This window comes from Phodopus roborovskii, unplaced genomic scaffold (genome assembly GCF_943737965.1).
Source record: "Phodopus roborovskii unplaced genomic scaffold, PHOROB, whole genome shotgun sequence".
Classification (NCBI taxonomy): Eukaryota; Metazoa; Chordata; class Mammalia; order Rodentia; family Cricetidae; genus Phodopus; species Phodopus roborovskii.
Window position 1 is genome coordinate 20,810,823 of NW_026126434.1, and position 23,882 is coordinate 20,834,704.

General features: G+C 39.4%; 1 protein-coding gene across 1 annotated transcript in view; it reads left to right on the forward strand.

Annotated features, from left to right (window-relative positions):
- The window catches only part of Pcdh15 (protocadherin related 15), a 586,560-nt gene that overhangs the window by 518,433 nt on the left and 44,245 nt on the right, over window positions 1–23,882 (forward strand). Inside the window, exons 27-28 of the mRNA XM_051186893.1 lie at window positions 6,455–6,670; window positions 18,158–18,246. Of these exons, the coding sequence (XP_051042850.1) occupies window positions 6,455–6,670; window positions 18,158–18,246 (305 nt within the window). The remainder of the gene's footprint in view (window positions 1–6,454; window positions 6,671–18,157; window positions 18,247–23,882) is intronic.

Sequence of the window (23,882 nt, forward strand, 5' to 3'; positions counted from 1 at the left end):
TATAAACTTATGTCTCAATTGAGCCAAGAGACAAAGTCTAGATAACCACAGTGTGACTTCAACAGAGCAGAAGCAGATGGGAACTTCAAACCTAAAGCTCGAGGGAGAGGGCAAACGTGAAAATTCTCTAGCATCAGAGGTCTAAGGTGTGATGAGTGCACCATGGTCAGAAATGTGCACACTGAAGTTTTATCTTCCTGAGACAGAGCATTTCCCCAGGGCCAGTGCCTCCATGAGATTTAACAGTAGAGCAACTCTCAGGCAGCTCACTGATCGAGGAGTGTCTAGACTGAGAATTGAAGATAAACCTCCAAGTATGCCATCTACATGAAAACAGCACGTTCAAAGAAGGAAGATGTTGAAGAGGAAAACTAAGAACTAGACACCAATGTCCTTGCATTCAGTAATAAGGAGAGAGGGTTTTCTCTTCATATGTGTGTGGGTTTCAATGAAGGGAGAAGATTTGCAAGACTGAGTCAAATGGGATCTGGAAACAATAAAGGAAAACTAGAAAACAAAAATAAATTAAAGGTGATTATGAAAACCAAGTACACACACCCTAACCTCAATAAAAAAGAAAGTATTAACATGTTACTTTGTTAAAGGAGTTATAATCTTATGTGTCTAAGATGATGTGTTCTTAGTACTTAAATTGAGAAATTGAGTTCTTGAGTACTTAAATTTTTATATTCATTTGATGAATATTATAAAAAAGCAAAACGTTCTTGCTATTACAATATGAATTTAGCAGCTCTAATGGCAAGTATTTCAAATGGTCATGATGTCCCTGCTTATTAACTCTAATTACATAAGTATAATTTTCAGCACATTACAGTCATATAATATAGCATATATATGTAATATATACACTTGTAACAGTATTTGTTAGAAATAATTCATCTCATTGATAATAAGAAACCCAAGTAAAAAGTGACTTTGGAGTGCCCCTCAATAAAACAAAATGCAAGAGTAAGCAAACAAAATAAATTTAAAGATATTCAAAGCAGGAAGCGGGCAGGCATGATGGACTCAATTTCCTAGTATTTTAACCCAGTTTTCTAATTGTGCTATGAATCCTGTTACTGGCAGTTTAGAATTGAGTCAGTGTATGTTTAAGCATGTCATATTTTATCATTTACTTCATGAAAACATTCTTGTCTGTGTAAGGCATGTACTACAAGCCATCTGACGTACATCTCCTAGAGAGGCAAGGATCCTCAATGGAACTTAGGTGTGTTGTTCATCAGCCACTGGAATTTTCCACTTTTCCTCTGTAGTTAATCAGCATTCAACTCTATAGACTTTCTAGAGAGGGGAAAAATTTCCCCAAATTAACATGTTCCTGACTGTCTCCAGAAGTGAGGTTCTGAAGGTAGACTGCTGAGTACAGTGTACCTTGAAGAGAAAATGAAAGTGGGTTATCACTGCATAACATACAGAAATAGAGAAAGATCAAGTGCTTCAAATGGCTGGCAAACCTGGCTTTTTAAAAAATGGTGCCTCACTTTTATTATTTTGGGGACTAAACTATGCAAAATTCTAAAAGCAAATGGCATTTCTGAGTTTTATATTAAATGGTGATTTGCTTCAGAAAAAAGTTTACAACAAAAAGCACTTCAATCGTTTATTGTGAAATTCAGCTGTTATAGTTTTCATAATGTAATAAATTAGAAAGCCAAACAATGTTTTTGAAATGGGGAGTTAGTCAGTAGGAACTGAGTGAGCTAGCTTAATGTACCAAGCAAGTGCTGTGTTTGTACAGTAGCCATCTCCCCTATCTAAATATCATTGTGTTGTTAGCATTTATCTTAAAACTGAACAGAATTGAACTTCATAGCACAAAACTTAGTGAAACAGTTGAGTCATGAAATAGAACTTGTACTGATTCTACCAATATAAACTTTGAAAATGAACAAATCTAAGCAATGGTGCAGCCAGGTAGGTGGTTTCCCTGAGAGAAATGTGAGTGACAGGGAGATGGGGGCAGGGAGATGGGGGCAGGGAGATGGGGTGACAGGGAGATGGGGGCAGGGAGATGGGGGCAGGAAGATGGGGGCAGGGAGATGGGGTGACAGGGAGATGGGGGCAGGGAGATGGGGTGACAGGGAGATGGGGGCAGGGAGATGGGGTGACAGGGAGATGGGGGCAGGGAGATGGGGGCAGGGAGATGGGGGCAGGGAGATGGGGTGACAGGGAGATGGGGGCAGGGAGATGGGGTGACAGGGAGATGGGGTGACAGGGAGATGGGGGCAGGGAGATGGGGTGACAGGGAGATGGGGGCAGGGAGATGGGGTGACAGGGAGATGGGGTGACAGGGAGATGGGGTGACAGGGAGATGGGGGCAGGGAGATGGGAGGCAGAGAGATGGGAGGCAGGGAGATGGGGGCAGGGAGATGGGGGCAGGGAGATGGGGGCAGGGAGATGGGGGCAGGGAGATGGGGGCAGGGAGATGGGGTACAGGGAGATGGGGGCAGGGAGATGGGGTGACAGGGAGATGGGGTGACAGGGAGATGGGGGCAGGGAGATGGGGTACAGGGAGATGGGGGCAGGGAGATGGGAGGCAGAGAGATGGGAGGCAGAGAGATGGGATGCAGGGAGATGGGGGCAGGGAGATGGGGGCAGGGAGATGGGGGCAGGGAGATGGGGTGACAGGGAGATGGGGTGACAGGGAGATGGGGGCAGGGAGATGGGGGCAGGGAGATGGGGTACAGGGAGATGGGGTGACAGGGAGATGGGGTGACAGGGAGATGGGGTGACAGGGAGATGGGGTGACAGGGAGATGGGGGCAGGGAGATGGGAGGCAGGGAGATGGGAGGCAGGGAGATGGGAGGCAGGGAGATGGGGGCAGGGAGATGGGGGCAGGGAGATGGGGGCAGGGAGATGGGGGCAGGGAGATGGGGTACAGGGAGATGGGGGGCAGGGAGATGGGAGGCAGAGAGATGGGATGCAGGGAGATGGGGGCAGGGAGATGGGGGCAGGGAGATGGGGTGACAGAGAGATGGGGGCAGGGAGATGGGGTACAGGGAGATGGGGGCAGGGAGATGGGAGGCAGAGAGATGGGATGCAGGGAGATGGGGGCAGGGAGATGGGGGCAGGGAGATGGGGTGACAGAGAGATGGGGGCAGGGAGATGGGGTGACAGGGAGGTGGGGTGACAGGGAGATGGGGTGACAGGGAGATGGGGTGACAGGGAGATGGGGTGACAGGGCGATGGGGTGACAGGGAGATGGGGGCAGGGAGATGGGGGCAGGGAGATGGATATGATTGAGGCATATGTATAGACATGAATAGCTGGTATTTTGATTCTTAATACATATAGTCTCACAGATATGCATGTTTTTTTCAAAATGTTATTCTGTGTACTTTTATAATTTGGTGCCCTTTGGGCATAGCTATTATAGCTCAAAGTTTGTATTAACAATAAATTACTCATTTAAAGAAAAACGTTAATGATAACCATAAGTTGAGTAGATCACATTGTTTTATGTATGTCTGTGTGTTTGTGTAGTGTGTAGGTATGCACATGTATATGTGTGTGCACATGGAAGACAACATGAAGTGCTGTTCCTTAGGTGTCATTCACCTTGAGATGGTGTCTCACTGGCCCGGAACTCATCAAGTAGACTGGACTGACTGGCCAATGAAGCTCAGGGTTCTGCTTTCTCTATTCCCCAGTGCTAAGATTATACATACATGCCACCATGCCCAGACATTTTTATGTGACATATGGGACTCAAACTCAGGTCATCAAGCTTGTAAGGCAACTGGTTTACTATCTGAGCCATTTTCCCAGCCCTTTCCAAACCTCTTTAATCTGACCTTAGTAGCAAATTTATTTAGGATATGGAGATGTACATCTCATGTTAGTTGGTTTAGATTCTGGATTTAATTTTAGTTGTGAATACATTTTTTTTTCTGATAGCCTTTGTTAAATGAATGAAATCAGCCATGGTTTAAAGCTTTAAAAGGTTAACTTTAATTATCCTTTCTTTCTCCTGTAAGAGAAAATGGAAAGCTAACTGAAATCTCTTCCCTGGAACTCTAATGCCCAAGCCCAGCTCTGCTAAACAACATCAGACTATATGGGAAAATGAGCTAAAATAGCAGGCTTTCCCTCTACCTAACGTAGAACTTCAGTAATGGTGGTTATGCTGATGCTGTGGTGGATAAAATGAAGAAAACAAAGAAGGGAGGATTGTGTTTGGTTCACAGTTTAATGAAGTCCATCATTGCCTCCAGGGAAGGCATGGTGGCAGAAGCATGAGGCGGCTGGACACATTGCAAGAGCAGTCTAGAGGCAGATGGAGATGAGTCCTGGTGTCCACATGGCTTCCTCCATTTTTCCATTTTGTTCAGTTTGAGACACTAACCTAGGAGACTGCACTGCCCATATTTAAGGGGAATTTTCCCTCCTCTGTTAAACTTCTCTGGAAATGCCTCTATAGCCATGCCCATAGGTGAGTTTCCTAGGTAACTCTAAATCCAGTCAAGTTGTCAATCAGAATTAACTATGACAGCAATTTAGACAAGTCATGATTTTTTTTTTTATCTTGAAGTGAAATATCTGTGTTGTTTAGTATAACTTTCCCTGTTGTGTAGATGGACCTATCCTGAAATGTTTTAAGTTTGGAATATGTATAAAACTTGAAGTCAAATGTATACTATATCATACTGTATGTGAGTTATTATTGTCTTTGTCTATATACACTACCACTCACATGATTCAACTAGGTCAAATTAGAATCCTAGTGTTTTTCTTCTTAGCCTCGTAGATTCTCGGCTAAGACATTATGGGCTGATTTCTGCTGTGAGGATCAGACATTCTGGGATGACTTATATCAGAAGATTCTATTAGACATCACTAATCTATAAAATTAGAACAGTAGCTTCCTCAGCAATATTTTTATTATTATTTAAATTACTACAACTCAGAGTTTTAATGCAAATTAAAATGCTCAGTATATCATATTTTAATCAAGCAATGATAAAAAGCAATAATATCTATGTAATATATGTAAAGTAGTGTTGTCAATGGAAATATGAAAGATGTATATCCAGAATAATTTACATCAGCCTGATGACATTATCCAATTCTCTTATTCACTGTTTTGTAATGTATTGTTAGTATTGCATATATTGTATGCACTAATCCACTACCCAAAAAAACAAACAAAAAACATGAACTATAAAAAACAGTTGCCTTTGTATCCTCTCTTGAAACTTGTGTTCATTACCTGCATTCACTCTTTCCTTGTCCTCTTGTTCTTAGCCTTTCTTGTAATATATTTGATATCAAAAGTTGAAAACCTAATGTGAAGTCCACAGCTTCAATTCCAAATGCCTTTTCTAGCTGTATAAAAGTTAATTGGAATGTATAAATTTGGGGCCTGGTTAATTAGGATAAGTTATCTTTACTTTTAATTTTATGTGTATGAGTATTTTTTCCTGCTTTCATGTCTGTGCATTACTTGCATGCCTGGTGCCTGCAGAGGATGTAAGAGGGCATTAGGTCTCCTGAAGCTGGAGTTAGAGCTGGTTGTGAGCAATCATGTGGGTGCTGGAAACTGTGCCTGGGTGCTCTGGAAGCAGCGAGGGCTCTTCAGTACCGAGAATCTCTCCAGTCTCTGGGTGGTTTGCTTTGAAATAATTCTGAAACTGATATACTGAAGACTTTCTCTTAAATAGAAGCCATAGGACCCATGTAATTACATTTTATTTGTGGACATTTTTAAAGAAGAAACAAGTCTGTGCACCATTAACTCCCTGTCACTAGAAACCTTGTTGACTCAGGAGGATCACAAAAGAGAGTTAGCATCTTTCTTACTCTCATCTTGCTAGAATAATAAGTGGTTGGCATTCGCTCATACTATCATGTTTGATTCATAATTTGATACGTCATTGTACAGTAGCTTGTATCTCCAACTCCTTAGACTACATGCTAGCGCAAAAATGTAGGTTTTATTTGTTTTAACTTTGTTTTGTTTTGTTTTTTGGAGAGAGGAAGAAAAACGCATGGAGTTGAGTGGGAAGTATCTAGTAGGAGTTGGGGGAGAGGAAAACATGGCCAAAATATATTAATGAAAATTTCTAGAGAAAAAAATTATAATCCCAAAAAACCTCATGCAGTGATTGTCAAGTAACCCAAACATCCCACAGGCCGATAATCTGGATCCATAGCCTAAATCTGAACTCATCCTGACAGATACATAAAACTTGATTAATTTGGCTCCTTTTCTAACACCTGTCCTTGTGCCTGGATCATCTGATGAGAACTATTTGTTATGCAGATGTATTTTCTGCATACATTATGATATTCAGAGAAATGGAATTTTAGGAGTCAAGTACTATGTTATTACACAAGTAGCCTTGGAAGTGGAAATAAGCTTTCCAGTTGCAAGCGTTTTCTTCTATCTCATTGATGATTGATGATTTATCATCTGGTTTTTCCCTCCTAGGCTACAGACAAGGACACAGGAAACTATAGTGCCATGGCCTACAGGCTCATCATACCTCCCATTAAAGAGGGCAAAGAGGGGTTTGTGGTGGAAACATACACAGGACTCATCAAGACAGCCATGCTCTTCCACAATATGAGGAGATCCTACTTCAAGTTTCAAGTGATCGCAACTGATGACTATGGGAAGGGGTTGAGCGGGAAAGCTGATGTACTGGTAAGTGCATGAGTGAGGGGCATGAGATGCTAGCCCAGAGCAAGTGTTTTAGCTATTAGCACTTTTAATATTACTTTGAAATAGACTCTCTAAAATATAAATGTTATTAAATTTTCATCAAGATATTTGGCCTTTGTAATTAAATGACAGAAAGCATTTGTGGTAACATATTCTATTACACATGATATAGACAAGTCTCCAATGATAGAAATGTTTCACTGAGTTACCTATGTCTATATAAAAGAGTATTCCTGCCTTTTCTTTTCTCAGGCTGAACACACCTTTAGGTTTGTTTGTTTTTCTCATCTGGTCAGGCCAAGTATTCTTTTATTTTTTTTTTCTTATTTTACATATCGATCCCAGTTCCCTCTCCCTCCCTCCCTCCCTCCTTCACTTCCTCTCTCCCTTTCTCCTTCCCATGGCCTCCGACCACCTTTCCATTCCACCACCACCCCACTCCACAGGGAGGGTGATGCCTTCTAGGAGGGGTGAACAAAATCTGTCAAGTCATTCTTTATTGTCCTCTCCCACTGATTTGGCAAGTTTTTTGGTACCTTAACTTTAGATTATCATCTATGTAGTAAAAATGCTCAAACTTCAGAGCTTATTACTGAACACCAGACATTATCTATTTATCTACCTACCTCCTATCTTTCCAATAATCACAATGAACTAAAGTATAATAAGAAATTGTAATTGTCTCAAGAAAAACGTGATTCAATTTGAACTGCCCAGGTTTTCATAGAATAGATAACTTTTATTTGGAGGGACAACTTAGAGACAAAAAAAAATGTTTATTCAAGCTGAATATCCAGAAGGCATTTATGAAAAAATGAACAAAGTAATCCTTTTGTTTCAATGAAAACAAATGGCAGTATTTGCTTTTGATGACATATAGTATTGGAGCTTTCCAATTCAAATAGCAGCACTGGAAAGCTTGTGTTCCCCACTGTAAACTTGACAACTTCCCATTATCCAATGACTATGAGATTGTCTGATGAGATCGGTGCTCATATTAAAAACATTTCTTTTTTCACATTGTGTAACGAAATGTGTCAGTATTTGAAAAATATGAGCAAATGGTTAGGACAACATGTTGAAATGTGCTCATAGAGTCAAATATTGGAGTACCCTCTTCTGTTTCCACTTTTGGAGATGGTGGTGCACATAAATCAAGAATTCAAGGCCAATTTCAACTATACACAGAGTTCAAGCCCAGTCTGAGCCACGTGAGGCTGTGGTCTAAAACAGAACTGGCAAAGTATTAATTTGAAATACAAATGAAAGATCAATTAAAATACAAAAACACCAAATAGACTTTCATATCTGTAATCATTGCTTCAGATTTCAAATGAAATACAGAGTTGTAGAAAGGAACATTTGAATTTTGGTGCACTATCAAAGAAGAAAATACACAATTACCCTAAAAGGTTCTTAAATCTCTCCTTTTTTTGTGTGTGAAAGGTGAGTTCATGTGAAGGACAGTTAACAGTCCAGGAGGAGAGGACAAGTGTGCATAAATACTTGCTATTGTCCTCTTGTAGGTGCTATGTCCAGACCTGCTCTGGGCCACAGTGAGGTCTGCTGTGGGTCTGAGATAAAACTGGATTCCAAAGACTCTGTGGATAAAGTCAAATGTTTCCATGAGGTGTTTTACATTGATTTCATGTTGGGATTGTGTTAAACATATCTTAAACTCTTTTTAAATATATGACTAAAACAGTTTTACTAACATGTATCTTTCTATACTGGGAAAATTAAAATTACTTGTGATTTTGTACATCCTAGATAGGATGGCAATGTTTCATAGAAATGAGTAGGGAGATAAAAAACAATGGCTCATAAGAAATAAAGGATCCAGTAAAACTGTCATTAGACCTTTGTAAGTCATGTGCTTCTCTTTACTTTGAGCACATATATTAATTTTACTCTATCACTCAACATTCCCAATAGTGATATACATGAATTATTTATAAAATATTTGAAATCAACCTGTAAAGAGAAAATAAATCAACCTGTAAAGAGAAAATAAATATATTAATATTTTAAAATTATGAATCAATAAATTGTTAATTTCTGGAAATATTTTCATAATGATTGCAATAGAGAATTAAGACAAGTGTCATACTCTTAATTGCTTATATGTGCTCAGTGTGGATGCTGAAAAAAGCAAAATTCAGGATCCAGGATTTCTTTAAGACTAAAACCTAGGCTATAATGTATTATTCTTCTCATATGTATAATAAAAATGGATGTGTTCTGTTATACCTCAACTATCAAAAATTTTAAATACCCATTTAAAGTCAGAGACAACCAATTATAGAGTTACAGCAGCCAAAAATTATCAACTTATGAGAAATAGATGTAGACTCTTAATTTATTATTTTAAAAATAGATGTGTATTTGAGCCCAGTCATTATTCCTACAAGATACTTGCTCTTTGTACCTATAAGATAATTGCTCTACTAATGTGCAATTTGTTAGTCCCTTACTTATATTTCTTTTGTAACATATGTGGATTCCAGGGACCTGGAACATTGCTGGTTACCAAGTATGCAATTCTTTTTTTTTTTTTCTCCTTCTTCTCCTCCTTCTCCTTCTTCTCCTCCTTCTTTTTTCTTCTTTCTTCCTCCTTCTTCTTCTCCCTTCTTCCTCTTCCTCCTTCTTCTTAAATAGAGCAGAGTCTATCAACTAAACTTGACATCTGAATCTTAACTATCAGCATGACATGCTGCTCCTTCCATCAAGTCTAGAGGGAGAGTGCTTTGTTATTCTGTGGCCTAATAAGCATTTTTCTCTACTGTAGGGTATTGGCAAAAAGTAGCACAAACAATAAAACCTCGGCAGAAGAGGCCAAAGAAGGTAGATAAACAGCATTCATCAGTTCACACCAATCCTCAAATTCATGTGAATGCGTATCACATGGTTCCCCAATGTTGGGTTACCACTTCCTTGATTAAATCCCGTTTCTACGTTAGGTTAGAAGGCACCAGTTTGATTGTCCTCTGCTCTTGCTGCAGCTTCCCTCTAATCATTCATTCATTCATCAATTCCTTTCCTCCATTCATTCATTGGTTCCCTACTTACTGATTGATTATTATCTTCTGCTCATCGATTCACTAATTCCTTTAGTCCTGGCTCACTCTAATGTAAGATTTGTAAAATGTGCCTATTTTTTGTTTTTTCGTTCTAAGACTTGCCTGATTTTTGAACCTGTATTAATTAAAAAAAAAAAAAAAACTGGCATGAAATTCATGCTTATACAAAGTCAATAATTGTTAGAGGCTGTTGAGACAGGGTCTCACTCTGTATCAAGCTCACCTTGAATTTGTCATGCTTCTTATTTATGCCTCCCCTCTCATGTGAGATTATAGACCTTCTCATGTGGGATTACAAGCACAAACCAACATGCCTGGCCAAAAGAGGTTACCTTTTCTTTCCTTGTTTGTTATTTTTGCTGTCATGGAACTCACTCTGTAGACCAGGCTGGCCTCAAACTCACAGACATCCACTTGCCTCCACCTCCCTGACTACTGAGATTAAAGGGAGGGCCACCATCACCTGGCTCAAAGGGGCTAAGTTTAAGAGGGTATGTTGAACACCCTATTTATGAAGGTGTGGGTAGGGTCTTGGTGAGAAAATGAAAACTAGCACTGAATAAATGAGACCCTCCAGAGGACTCTCCATAACCCATATTGTCACTTCAGCATCCTTCCTCAAAGCGCAAGTGGGAATTGTTCCCATCACCACCTCACAGGGCTAGCTCTTGACACTGAAGGGGATGCCAGCAACAGCAGGTAGAGAGAAAGGGGCTGCATCCTGAAGAGACTTAGGTCTGATTATTGCACTTCCTGTTATGGCTGCCTTTCCTCAGGCTGTTTGTGTTGAACACTGGACACCTGCCTGATCATTCCTAGCCCAGTGTTAAAATAAAGGGAAGAAGAAGGAGAGTGAAAGGAAATGAAGGAAGGCATCAGAGATGGAAGAAAGGATGGGTGAAAGAGAGAATATAGGAAAGGTAGCAGAAGGGAATATGGAGGGAGATAACAGGGAAAGGAAGGGGAAAGAGAAGGAGAAAGGGAGGGACCAGTTTTAGATTCACACTTCTAGAGACTTTTTTCCCCAATGTATTTTTAGACCTAAAAACTCAAAAGCAATAAAAACAAACTGTGTGCATGAGGGTCCAGCTACCTATAATTAGTGAGAAGCACCGACTTCACACTGCCTGTGCCCGCTCCTTGCCTATGGGTACACCAAACAGATTTTTTTGGGGGGTGGGACTTAACATTATTTTTTAATTTACTTAATTTTCTTTTTTACATATCGATCCCAGTTCGCTCTCCCTCCCTCTCTCCTACTCTCCCATGTCCCCCCGACCACCCTCCCATCCCATCAACACCACAGGTAGAATGATGCCTTCAAGGAGAGGTCATCAAATCTGCCAAGTCATTTGGAGTAGAGACTAGGCCCTCCCTCCTGCCTCTAGATTAAGGGCGTATCCCTCTATGGGGAATGAGCACTTAAAGTCTTTTTGTGTACCAGGGATACATACTGGTCCCACTGTCAGAGAGGTCCCTTAGACTGCCCAGGCCTTCTAACTGAGACCCATGATCAGGGGGTCTGAGTCAGTCCAATGCTGGGTTCCCAACTATCAGTATGGGGGTCCATTGGCTCCTCTTTGTTCAGGTCAGCTGTCTCTATGTGTTTCTGTAGCCTGGTCTTGTCCTCCCTCTCCGCATCTGGATTCCAGTTTGGCTCATTGTTGAGCTGTGAGTGTCTTCCTCGGCTTCCATCAGCTACTAGATGAGGGCTCTATGATGTTGGATAAGTTAGTCATCAATCTCATTCTCAGGGAAGGGCATTTATGGTAGCCTTTCCACTGTTGCTCAAATTGTTAGTTGGGGTCACTCTCTGGACATTTCTCTAGAGTCAGTTTTCTCTTCAAACCTATAATGGCTCCCTCTTTTATGGTATCTCTCTCTCTCTCTCTTTCTCTCTTCATGTATTCCTCCCCTGATTCAGTCTTCCTAGTCCCACATGCTTTTCTCTCCTGTCCTTCTCTTTCTCATAGCTCCCTCTCCATTCACTGCCACCTCCACTCCCAATATGCTCAGATCTTGTTCCTTTCACCTTCTGTGAGGGACCTTGTATGAAACTCTTAGACTCCTCTTTGTATCCTAGTTTTGCTGGTGGTATGAATTATAGGCAGGCGATCCATTGGTCTATGTCTAAAATCCATATATGAGTGAATATATACCATCCTCTTTTTGAGACCGGGTTACCTCATTCAGGAGGGTTTTTTTAAAGTTCCATCCATTTGCCTGCAAATTTCAACTTTCCATGGGTTTTTTTCCGCAGAGTGGTATTCCATTGTTTAAATGTGCCACATTTCTTTATCCATTCTTCAGTTGAGGGGCATCTAGGTTGCTTCCAGGTTCTTGCTATTACAAATAATACTACTAAACATATAGTTGAGCACATGTCTTTGTTGCATGGATGTGGCTCATTTGGATATCTACCTAAGAGGGGGATTGCCAGGTACTGTGGTAGACTGAGGAACCCATTTTCCTGAGGAACCGCCATACTGATCTCCAAAATGGCTGTACAAGTTTGCACTCCCACCAGCAGTGGAGGAGTGTTCCCCTTTCTCCACATCCTCTCCAGCATGAGTTGTCTTTGGTGTTTCTAATTTTAGCCATTCTGACAGGAGTAAGATGGTATCTCAAAGTTGTTTTGATTTGCATTTCTCTGATAGCTAAAGATGTTGAGCACTTTTGTAAGTGCCTTTCAGCCTTTTTGATTTCCCTCTATTGAAGATTCTCTCTTCAGTTCTGTACCTCATTTTTAAATAGGGTTAGTTGGTGTTTTGTTGACTAGTTTCTTGAGTTCTTTGTATATTTTGGAGATCAGCCCTCTGTCAGATGTAGGATTGGTGAAGATATTTTCCCAATCTATGGGCTGCCATTTGGTCTTGTCCACTGTGTCCATTGCTTACAAAAGCTTCTCAGTTTGAGGAGATCCCATTTATTAATTGTCGATCTCAGTGTTTGTGCTACTGGAGTTATGTTCAGGAAGCAGTCTCCTGTACCAATTTGTTCAAGGATACCTCCCACTTTCTCTTCTAAGAGGTTCAGTGTGGCTGGATTTATGTTGAGGTCTTTGATCCATTTGGACTTGAGTTTTGTACATGATGATAGACATGGATCTATCTGCAATCTTCTACACACCATCTTCCAGTTGTACCAGCACCGTTTGTTGAAGATGCTGTCCTCCTCCAATCATATACTTTTGGCTGTTTTGTCAAAAATCAGGTGTTTGTAGGTGTGTGGGTTAATATCAGGATTTTTTATTTGATTCCATTGGCCTAATTGTCTATTTTTGTGCTAATACCAGGCTGTATTCAGGACTGTAGCTCTGTAGTAAAGCTTAAAGTCAGGGATGGTGATGCCTCCTGAAGTTCCTTTATTTTACAGGGTTGTTTTGGCTATCATGAGTCTTTTGTTTTTCCATATAAAGTTGATTATTATCCTTGCAAAGTCAGTGAAGAATAGTGCTGGGATTATAATGGGGATTGCATTGAATCTCTAGATTGCTTTTGGCAAGATTGCCATTTTTACTATGTTTATCCTACCTATCCAAGAGCATGGGAGATCTTTCCATTTTCTGGTATCTTCTTTATTTATTTAAAGACACAAAGTTCTTGCTATATAGGTCTTTCACTTGTTTGGTAAGCATTATGCCAAGATACTTGATGTTTTTTGTGGTTATTGTAAAGGGTGATGTTTCTCTGATTTCTTTCTCCTCCCCCTTTGTCATCTGAATAAGTATCCTGCTAGTTTGCTGAAGGTGTTTATCAGCTGTAGGAGTTCCCTGGTAGAGATTTTTGGGTCACTTATGTAAACTATCATATCATCTGCAAATAGTGAGTATTTGTCTTCTCCTTTCCAATTTGTATCCCCTTGATCTCCTTTTGTTGTCTTATAGCTTTAGCTAGAACTTCAAGTACAATATTGAAGAGATATGGAGAGAGACGGCAGCCTTGTCTTGTTCCTCATTTTAGAGGAAAACACCTTAAGCTTCTCTCCATTCAGTTTGACGTTGGCTGTTGGTTTACTGTATATTGCTCTTATTATGTTAGTTAATGTTCCTGTTATCCCTGATCTATCCAAGACCTTTATCATGAAAGAGCATTGAATTTTGTTGAAGAATTTTTCAGCATCTAGGGAGATGATCATGTGATTTTTCTTTTTCAGTTTGTTTATATGATGGATCACATTGACAGATTTCCGTATGTTAAACCATTCCTGCAACCCAGGAATGAAGCCTACTTGGTCATGGTGAATGATTTCTCTGATGTATTCTTAGATTCAATTTGCCAGTATTTTATTGAGTATTTTTGCATCAATGTTCATGAGGGATATTATTGATCTGTAGTTTTCTTTCTTAGTTGTGTCTTTGTGTGGCTTGGGAACCAACGTGATTGTGACCTTGTAAAAAGACTTTGGTAAACAACCTTCTGTTTCTATTATGTGGAACAATTTGAGGAGTAATGGTATTAGCTCTTCCTTGAATTTTTGGTAGAATTCTGCACTGAAGCCATCTGGCCCTGGACTTTTTTTAGTTTGAAGACTTATAATGACTGATTCTATTTCATTAGGGGTTATAGGTCTATTTAAGTTGTTTGTCTGTTCTTGATTCAATTTTGGTAAGTGATAGTTATCCAGAAATTTGTTCATTACCTTTGAATTTTCAAATTTTGTGGAGTACAGGTTTTCAAAGTATGACCTGAAAATTAACTGGATTTCCTCAGTGTCCGTTGTTATGTTCCCCTTCTCCTTTCTGATTTTGTTAATTTGCATGTTCTCTCTCTGCTTTTTCATTAGTTTGGATAAAGGTTTGTCTATCTTGTTGAATTTCTCAAAAAAAAAAAACTCTTTTTTGCATTGATTTTTTTTTTTTTTTTTTTTTTTTTTTTTTTTTTTTTTTTTTTGTATTGTTTTCCTGGTTTCTACTCTATTGATTTCTGCCCTCAAATTGATTATTTCCTAGCATGTACTCCTCCAGGGTGAGTTTGCTTCTTTTTGTTATAAGGCTTTTAGTTTTGTTGTTAATTCTCTAAAGTGAATATCCTCCATTTTCTTCATATTGGTACTTAGTGCAGTGAATTTCCCTCATAACACTACTTTCAAGGTATCCCATAAGTTTGAATATGTTGTGTCCTCATTCTCGTTGAATTTTAGGAAGTCCTTAATTTTTTCTTTATTTCTCCTTTAACCCAGGTATGGTGCATTGTTCAGTTTCCATGAGTTTGTAGAGTTTCTGTGATTTGTAGATTGGTATTGTTGTTGAATTCCAACTTTAAAGCATGGTGGTCTGATAAGATAAGGGGACTATTCCAATTTTCTTGTATTTGTTGAGGTTTGTTATGTTGCCTGGTATGTGGTTGATTTTAGAGAAGGTTCCATGTGGAGCAGAAAAGAAGCTATATTCTTTTATGTTTGGATGGAATGTTCTGTTAAAACCAATTGAGACATAACTTGGGTTGGTTCTTTTGTTTCTTTGTTAAGTTTCTGACTGGTGGTCCTGTCTAGTGGTGAAAGTTGAAGTCTCCCACTATATGTGTGTAAGGTTTTGTATGAGCTTTGAATTTTAGTAGTGTTTCTTTTATGAATATGGGTGCCTTTGTATTTGGGGCATAGATGTTCAGAATTGAGACTTGTGCTGATGGATTTCTCCTGTGATGAATACAAAATGACCATCTTCATCTCTTTTGGTTGATTTTGGTTTGACGTCTAACGTATTAAATATTAGGATAGCCACACCTGCTTGCTTCTTGGTTCCATTCGATTGGAAGATCTTTTCCCAACCCTTTACCCTGAGGTAATGTCTGTCTTTGAAGCTTGGATGTGTTTCTTATATGTAGCAGAAGAATGGATTCAGTCTTTGTATCCATTCTGTTAGCCTGTGTCTTTTTATAGGTGAGTTAAGACCATTGATGTTGAGGGAAAGTAAGGACCATTGATTGTTAATGCTTGCTTGTTTTAGATTTGGTGGTGGTGGTAGTATTGTGAATATATTACCCTGCTTTACCCTTGGGTTCTGGTGAAGTGGGATTATCTATTGCTTATGTCTTTGTGAGTGTAGTTAACTCCTTGGATTGGAGTTTTCCTTCCAGAACTTTCTGTAGGCCTGGATTTGTAGATACGTATTGTGCAAATCTGGATTTATCATAAAATATCTTGTTTTCTCTGTCTATAATGATTGAGAGTTTTGCTGGGTATAGTAGCCTGGGCTAGAATCTGTGGACTCTTAGTACTTGTAGAACATCTATCCCAGACCTTATGGCCTTAAGAGTTTCCATGGAGAAGTCAAGTGTAATTTTGATAGGTCTGCCTTTATATGTTATCTGTTCTTTTTCCTTTGCTGCTATTAATATTCTTTCTTTATTCTGTATGTTATGTGTTTTGATTATAATGTTTCAGGGGTCTTTTTCTTTGGTACAGTCTATTTGGTGTTCGGTATGCTTCTTGTACTTTTATGTGCATGTCCTTCTCCAGATTGGGAAAACTTTCTTCAATGATTTTGTTGAATATGTTTTCTGCACCTTTGAGCTGGACATCTTCGCCTTCTTCTATGCCTCTTATTCATAGGTTTGGCCTTTTCATTGGGTCCCACATTTCCTGGATGATTTGTGTTAAGGATTTGTTGGATTTAAGATTTTCTTTGATCAGTTAATCTATTTCCTATAGCTTATATTCAGCACCTGAGATTCTCTCCTCTTCCATTTCTTGTATTCTGTTGGTAATGCTTTTATCTATAGTTCCTGATTATTTGCCCAGTTTTTGTATTTCCAGCATTCCCTCAGTTTTTGTTTTTTTCAAGTCTTGAACTGTTTGAGTTTGTTTCCTTCAACTGTTTGTTTTTTCTTGGTGTTCCTTGCTTTCTTTAAGAGATTTGTTCATTACTTCCAATTTTTTGTTTGCTTTTTCTTCCATTTCTTTAAGAGATTTTCTCATATCATCCTTTAGGGCCTCTACCATTTTTATGAAGATATTTTTTAAGTCATTATCCTTTGCTTCATCTGCTTTGGTGTTTTCAGGTCTAGTTGGTGTAGAGTCCCTAGATTCTGGTGGTGTCACATTTGTCTTTCTATTGTTAGGTGTTTTCTTGTATTGCTGTCTTCCCTTCACTTATTCCGGGTGCAGGTGGAGTCTCTCTCTATGCTACTCTCCTGGTGGGTATAGGTGGGTCAGGAGTGTGATGTCTGTAGCTCTGGGTGATCCAAGCTCTCTAGGATGTTTCTCCTCTGGCAGATGCCTCCCGCAGAGGCTGGGTGATGGGGGTCAAAGATCAGGCAGGTGTGGACTCAGGGTGATCCTGCATAGATAGGCTGGTCTAGTGTCTTCAGAGGAGATCCAGGAAATTCCCTGGCGGTAGAAGGATTGTTGGACCCGCCCTCTGGCCCAGTGCTCAACCAGAGGTTGAGCAGTAGGTTCAGTAGGGCACAGGTTGGCGGGAGGGCAGGTTGTGGGTGGTAGGGGTTGTGGATCAGAATACTAGAACTGTTCTCTGTGGAGGACAGGATATAGGTGGGGGGAGCGAGATTCAGGACTAACCCAGGGAGTTCCCAGTAAGGGTGTGGGAGGAAATTCCACCTGAACTAGTCCTAAACTTACCTCCCACAGAGGTCCAGTGATGGGGGGGTCAAAGATCAGGCAGGTGGAGACTCAGGTTGGCCCCGCTGGGATAGGCGGATCTCTGGCAGAGGCCCAACACTGGCAGAAGGCATTGGGGGGTCCCAAACAGATTCTTAATAGAGACTTTGAGAAGATTTATTAGTGTCATACAATATTGAACTCACACTAAATTCAAGTAATCTTCTAATGAGTTGTGAACATCTTCTGTAATATTTTGGAATTATTTCCTTGGAAATCTAAATGGTACAGAATGTCTGGGCTGGTTTTCCTACCTGGTACTGGAATAGTAGGTAAGAGCTATGCCCTGAACCATAGGCAGAGAGAGACAGAGACAGACAGATTCTGGGGCTAACATGGGCTTTTGAAACCTCAAAGCCCACCCCCCCAGGAACATAACTCCCTCCAGCAAGGCTATACCTCCTAATTCTTGTAATCCTTCAAACATTTCCATTGCCTGATGACTAAGCATTCAGATATGAGCTTCTTGAGGCTGTTCTCGTTCAAACCACCACAGCCATCATAAATATATTTTTTTTCAAAAAGCAAACTCAAAGCCAAAATAACAAAATCCTCTTAGCATGTAATTTCTAGGTCCACAGTAAGTACTGTCCACAGTGGTTTATTCCTAATGCCAATAGGAAAACATACAATTTTTCAAAACAATCATCTGGCAATGGGTCAAAATCAAGAAACAATAAATTCTATAGATAATAGGAAACAGACAGCATTAATACATAAAATAGAAATTTCCATGATCAGGACTTAAATACATTCTGTTTTCACTTTTCAGGTATCGGTGGTCAATCAACTGGATATGCAGGTCATTGTCTCCAATGTACCACCCACGTTAGTGGAGAAGAAGATAGAAGATCTCACAGAGTAATGGATTTTGTTTCTTTATGGAGTTATCTTCATATAACTGTCATCTCAGTTTGACTGAGCCATTTAAATTATTACAATAGCAGATTAGGGAAAGCTTTTAAAACACTTTCTTCATGCTAATTTTGCTTACTCTTTTCCCAAGCTGTAGAGTCTCACTGGAAGTAGGTAAAGGTTCTGGAAATACCTTCAAGTAACAATGGGCATTAGACTGAGGATAGCCTGGGGTGCAGAATGCTTTGATGCAGCAAGACTTGGGGGTACAGCATAAGCCATTCTCAAGCAATGTGATTCGAGTTTGTGCTTTAAAATGGCCACCCACAATCATCCAAAAAAATCATAATTGCAGGATGGAATGTACAGAAAGTGCTATTTTTCAAAATGGTATGTCCACTGATACAGCTCATCCTTTTTTTAAAAGGCATGGTATTTTTTAAAAATTTTTATTGTTGTTTTAAAATTGATGGTTTGAACTCTATTGTTCCATGATGCCAGAGAAAGATTCGTATTCAGTGGTCTTATGTGATCCCACATTAAGTGGGTGGTAAGTGACAAACATCATTTAGTTCTAACAAGCACTTGAAACCCATTTTAGACAACTGAAGTATAGAAGGAATAGCTTTTAGGTCAAGCATAGTTGAAGTCCATTCTGCTTGTGCTGTGGGTAATGTGCTAGCATTGCAAAATGTTCAGGTTCCTTTGTCCAACGCTATGTTTCTGTAGAATGTTGACTGTTGTTTCATGACTTCTGTAGAAGGTTGACTGTTTTATTACTTTTGTAGAATGTTGACTGTTGTTTCACAATTCTGTAGAAGGTTGACAATTTCATTACTTCTGTAGAAGGTTGATTGTTTCATTGGAAGGCTGCATGTCCTTGGCCCTCTATTTAGTTTCTTACCTCAGTGCAGGGTGGGGGTGTCATTGGATCTCTTCGTTCCACTTCCCACAGGACTATATTGAATAAATCTCCTCTTTCTGCTTTCTATTTTAAATAATTTTAAGTGGTATTAGCTTATCAGTTTATGTTCTCTGCTTCCTTAACATTTGTGATAATGTCTCTCTGAACCTCAGGCTAGTCTTGAACTCTTATTTTGTTTTGTTTTTGTTTTGTTTTGTTTTCCAAGACTGAAAAGTGTAGCCTTGGCTGTCCTGGAACTTGCTCTGTAAACCAGGCTGGCCTCTAACTCACAGAGATTCCCCCTGCCACTACCTGCCAAGTGCTGGGATTAAAGGTGTGCACCACCACCACCTGGCTGGTCTTGAACTCTTGATGCCCCTGCTTCAGCTCCCTAAGTGTTGTACTGCATTCTGTGCTCTATAGCTGGCTTGCTACTATTTATTAGCTCTCTGTTCTTTAATATTCCGATCGTGTCAACGATTATCAAGATACAATTGTCCTTTTAGCCTGGTGCTACTTTCTACTTTTTACATGAAGCATGTGATCTTTGCGCCTTCTGTTGGATTCAAGTGGATCAATGTCAACTCTTGTGTAACATGGTGCTCTCTACCAAAAAAAAAACAAAACAAAACCAAAAAAAAAAAAAAAGTCCTGATCTAAATGCACAGAAAAATCTTCAGATCCTTTGGAGGTTTATTTTTTCAACAATTACACTGAATTAAATACAGTAGACCCTAGCTAGGGCCTGGCTAGCATATGCCATATTCGCCTACGTACCTTGTAGAGATTTATTCAAATTTTGTGCTTGTAACATTTAATACCACATAAACGTCTCATGAGACAGATATTATCACTAGCCATAGACAGAATAGAACTTTTACTTAGTTTATGTACAGATAACCCCCATGAAAATATTAGCTGATGGAACCTGAGAAACAAAGTAATTCCTGTTTCTTAGCTGCTTTTATTTCTCATATAGACACATGCTCTCTCATAACACCAACTGAAAAAGGTGAAACCCTCTTCCCGGCTAGCTGTTTAGTCTGATTTTCTTTTTCAAAGTATACTCTAATGCTCTTATCATTTGTCAACTTCTCCTTAGATTACAATAGAATGAATGAATTGATGGGGTTTAATGCCATCATCAGTCCAGTGTTTTTTTAAGTTTAAATTTTCTTCATTTTACATGTAACCCCAGTTCGCCCTTACTCCCCTTCTCCTGCACCCCCACCTCCCCTCTATCCCACCCACTATCCACTCCTCAGAGGGGTAAGACCTCCTTTAGGGAGTTACCCTCCCCACTGTATCAAGGCTGAGCCCACCATAAGAATAGGCTCCAAAAGACCAGTTCATGCACCCAGGATAAGTCCTGGTCCCACTGCCAAGGGTCCCCCCCAGCACATCAAGTCACATAACTGTCCCCCCCATGCAGAGGACCTAGTTGGTCCCAGGCAGGTTCCCCAGGTGTCAGTCCATAGTTCATGAGCCCCCACTAGCTTGGGTCAGCTGCCTCTGTGGTTTTCCTAATCATGATCTTGAAACGCCCTCCTTGTTCATATGATCTTCTCCCTCTCTTCAACTGAACTCCAGGAGCTCAGCGCAGTGCTTGGCTGTAGATCATTGTATCTGCTTCCATCGTTACTGTATATAGGTTCTATGATGACAATTAGAGAGCATGCCTGAATTGACCTTCCCCCATAATCAGTCCAGTTTCATAGGAGGCATTTGATGGCACTTATTGACTGGTCATTTAACCCAAACACAACCATTGTGCTCTTTCCTTTATATTGAAAAAAAAAAACTGTATTAAACAGAAACTGAAAGTACCAAGACAGAATAATAATTTCATAATCATTTATAATATTTAATGTCGTAAGTGAGTCTCATTCATGATGGCATGAATGAGAAACTCTGAGATACACATATTATTGCAAAGCAAACTTTGATGTGAGGATTTATTACTTGCAACAGTCTTTCCCAGACTCAGTTCTAACATCTGTTGATAAGGGCTAGTAAGTCTTGCACGACTGATGTTGACAGAACCAAATTATATAAGGTGATAAAAATCAAGGGCATCCAGTGAGTGATTCTTGTTCTGTGTAAATTGGGCTAGTAGACAAAGTCAGTGGCTTCTGACAGAGAGGCCAGGCTTTTATACCATCTTTTAAGACAGCAAAGCTTTGTAAAGGAGAGCAGCTTATTAATTCAGATGGATGTGTTTAAATATTGTTAGAGTAGTATGGCCTCTGCCAGCATAGTCATACTTGAAGCTATTCTTTCTTGTCTTCAAAATAGAGGAATGAAAACATCTTGTTGACCCTGATAGAATCATATATTCTTTGACAAGGTAGATGCATATGTGCCTGGTCTCTTTTGATTTCCATTTCTGAAATATACTTTTTAATTCATAGTTGTATATTGTTAAACATACTTCCTCAACTCATAGAAAAGATTTGACATCAATCAATCCATCAAATGGCTGGTCCTAGTACCAACAATCTGCTGTTAACTGTGTGAATCTGACCTTTTAACTCATGCTGAGAGGTGGAAGCACGCATTTCACTTTTTTGTTTTGTTTTGCTTTTTGTTTTTTCAAGACAGGGTTTCTCTGTATTGTTTTTGAGTCCGTCCTGGAACTAGCTTGGTAGACAAGGCTGGGCTTGAACTCACAGAGATCCACCTGCCACTGCCTCCCAAGTGCTGGGGTTAAAGGCATGTGCCACCAACACCCAGCTGCATTTTACTTTTTGTGACTGACTTACTTGACTTAGCCTGACATCCCCCAGATTCATCTCTTTTGACACACCTACTGTGATTCAGCTTCTTGGACATTTGGGGGTCTTTGTTTTTGTTTTGCTTTGTTTCTTTCTCTTTCAGTGAAAATAATTTTTTGCTGCTATTGGGACCTTTTCTAATTTCCTGACTTCTACTTTTCCTTACTCCACACGTATATTAAAAATTATAAGCTAAGATTCATGTAGAATCAAGAACATGTGTCTTTTGTCTATCAGGGACTGAATTACCTCATCTAGTATATACTATTTGTCATTTTATACATTTTCCTGTAAATAATTTCATTGTGTTTTACAGCTAAATAAAATTCTACTGAGTATGTGTACTGAATTTTTCACTGTCCACCCAATAGTTGGTGGACATCTAGGCTGATTCCATTCCCTTGGCATCGTGTATAGGACAACTGTACTCATAGATGAACATAATCTGTAGTAGTAAATGCCTGGAGCAAAACATCTGGGTTATGCAGCTTTTTTAAACTTTTTGAGAAATCTGCAGTGATGCCCACATCACTCCCACCAACAGTGAATCAGGATTCTTCTTTATCTATACACAGACATTGTTGGTATTTTTTTTTCTTGATGATAACCACTGTGAACATAGCAAAGTAAAATCTCAAAATATTGATATCATTCATTCCCCTCATGGCAACTATGCTGAACATTTATTGGCCAGTTGTATTTCTTCTTTCAAAATTCCGTTAAGTTCCTCGGTCCATTTTTGTTTTGGTTGTCTGTTTTCTTAGCATTTAGTTTTGTGGTTTTTTTTTTTTTTTGCTTTGTTGTTGTTGTTGTTTGTTTTTTGTTTTTGTTTTGTTTTTTGAGTTCTTTTTATGTTCTAGATTTTAATCCTCTATGAGATGGGTAACTGACAAAACTTTTATGCTAGTCTATAGGCTGTCTCCTCCCTTTATTAGCTGTTATCTATACTATACAAATACTTTCAGTCTTTCAGTCTTATGATGTCTTACTTGTCATCACAACCTTGCTTCCTGAGCTACTATAATCTTATTTAGGAAGTCTTTACCTTTGCCTGTATCTTGCCATGTTTACCCCCTACTTTTTTTTTCTCTAACTCTTTTAGAGTTTCATTATGTTGCAGTCTTTGGTTCATTTGGAGTTTATGTTTGTGCAAGGTGAGGATCAGTGATCTGGCTCTTATTCTTTTAGCTGTGGATATCCAGTGTTCTCAGCACTATTTGTCTATTTACCAGTGAGTATTCGTTACATCTTTGTAAAAAAAAAAAAAAAATTAAACAAATCAGGTGCCTGCAGCTGCAGGAGTTTCTATCTGGGTCTTTATTTGACTCCACTGACCTATATACCAGCTTTTGTGCCAGTACTATTTGTTTTTGTCACCATGATCCTTCCGTATAACTCAGAATAAGGGGTGGAAATACCCTTAACAGTACACTTTCTGATCAGGAATGCTTTGGCCTTCTGAAGTCTAGAGTATTTCCAAATGAATTTTGAGATTCCTTTTTCTGTTTATGTCGGTGGAAATGAGTTTGGTGTTTTAGTTGTGATTACATGGGATCTATAAAATGTTTTTGTGTAACATTTGTTTTCCCAATATTTTTTCTTCCAATCCCAGCACAAGAAAGATCTTTCCAGCTTCTACACCACTGATTCAAAACATTCCTAATGTTGCCATTCTTAATATAGTTCCTCATGTGGTGGTGACCCCCCCAACCATAAAATTATTTTCATTGCTACTTCATAATTATAAGTTTGCTTCTGTTATAAATAATAATGTAAATATATGATATTTCCAATGAACTCAGGAAAAGATTGTTCACTCCAAAGGGGACTGGACCCACAAGTTGAGAATCACTTAGTGTCTTCTACAGTTTCTCTCTTGGGTGTTTTTAAAGTTTTATAAGTCAGGTCATTTGCTTCCTTGCTTAGGTTTAGTCAGGGTGTTTTGTGTAAAGTAATTTTGAACA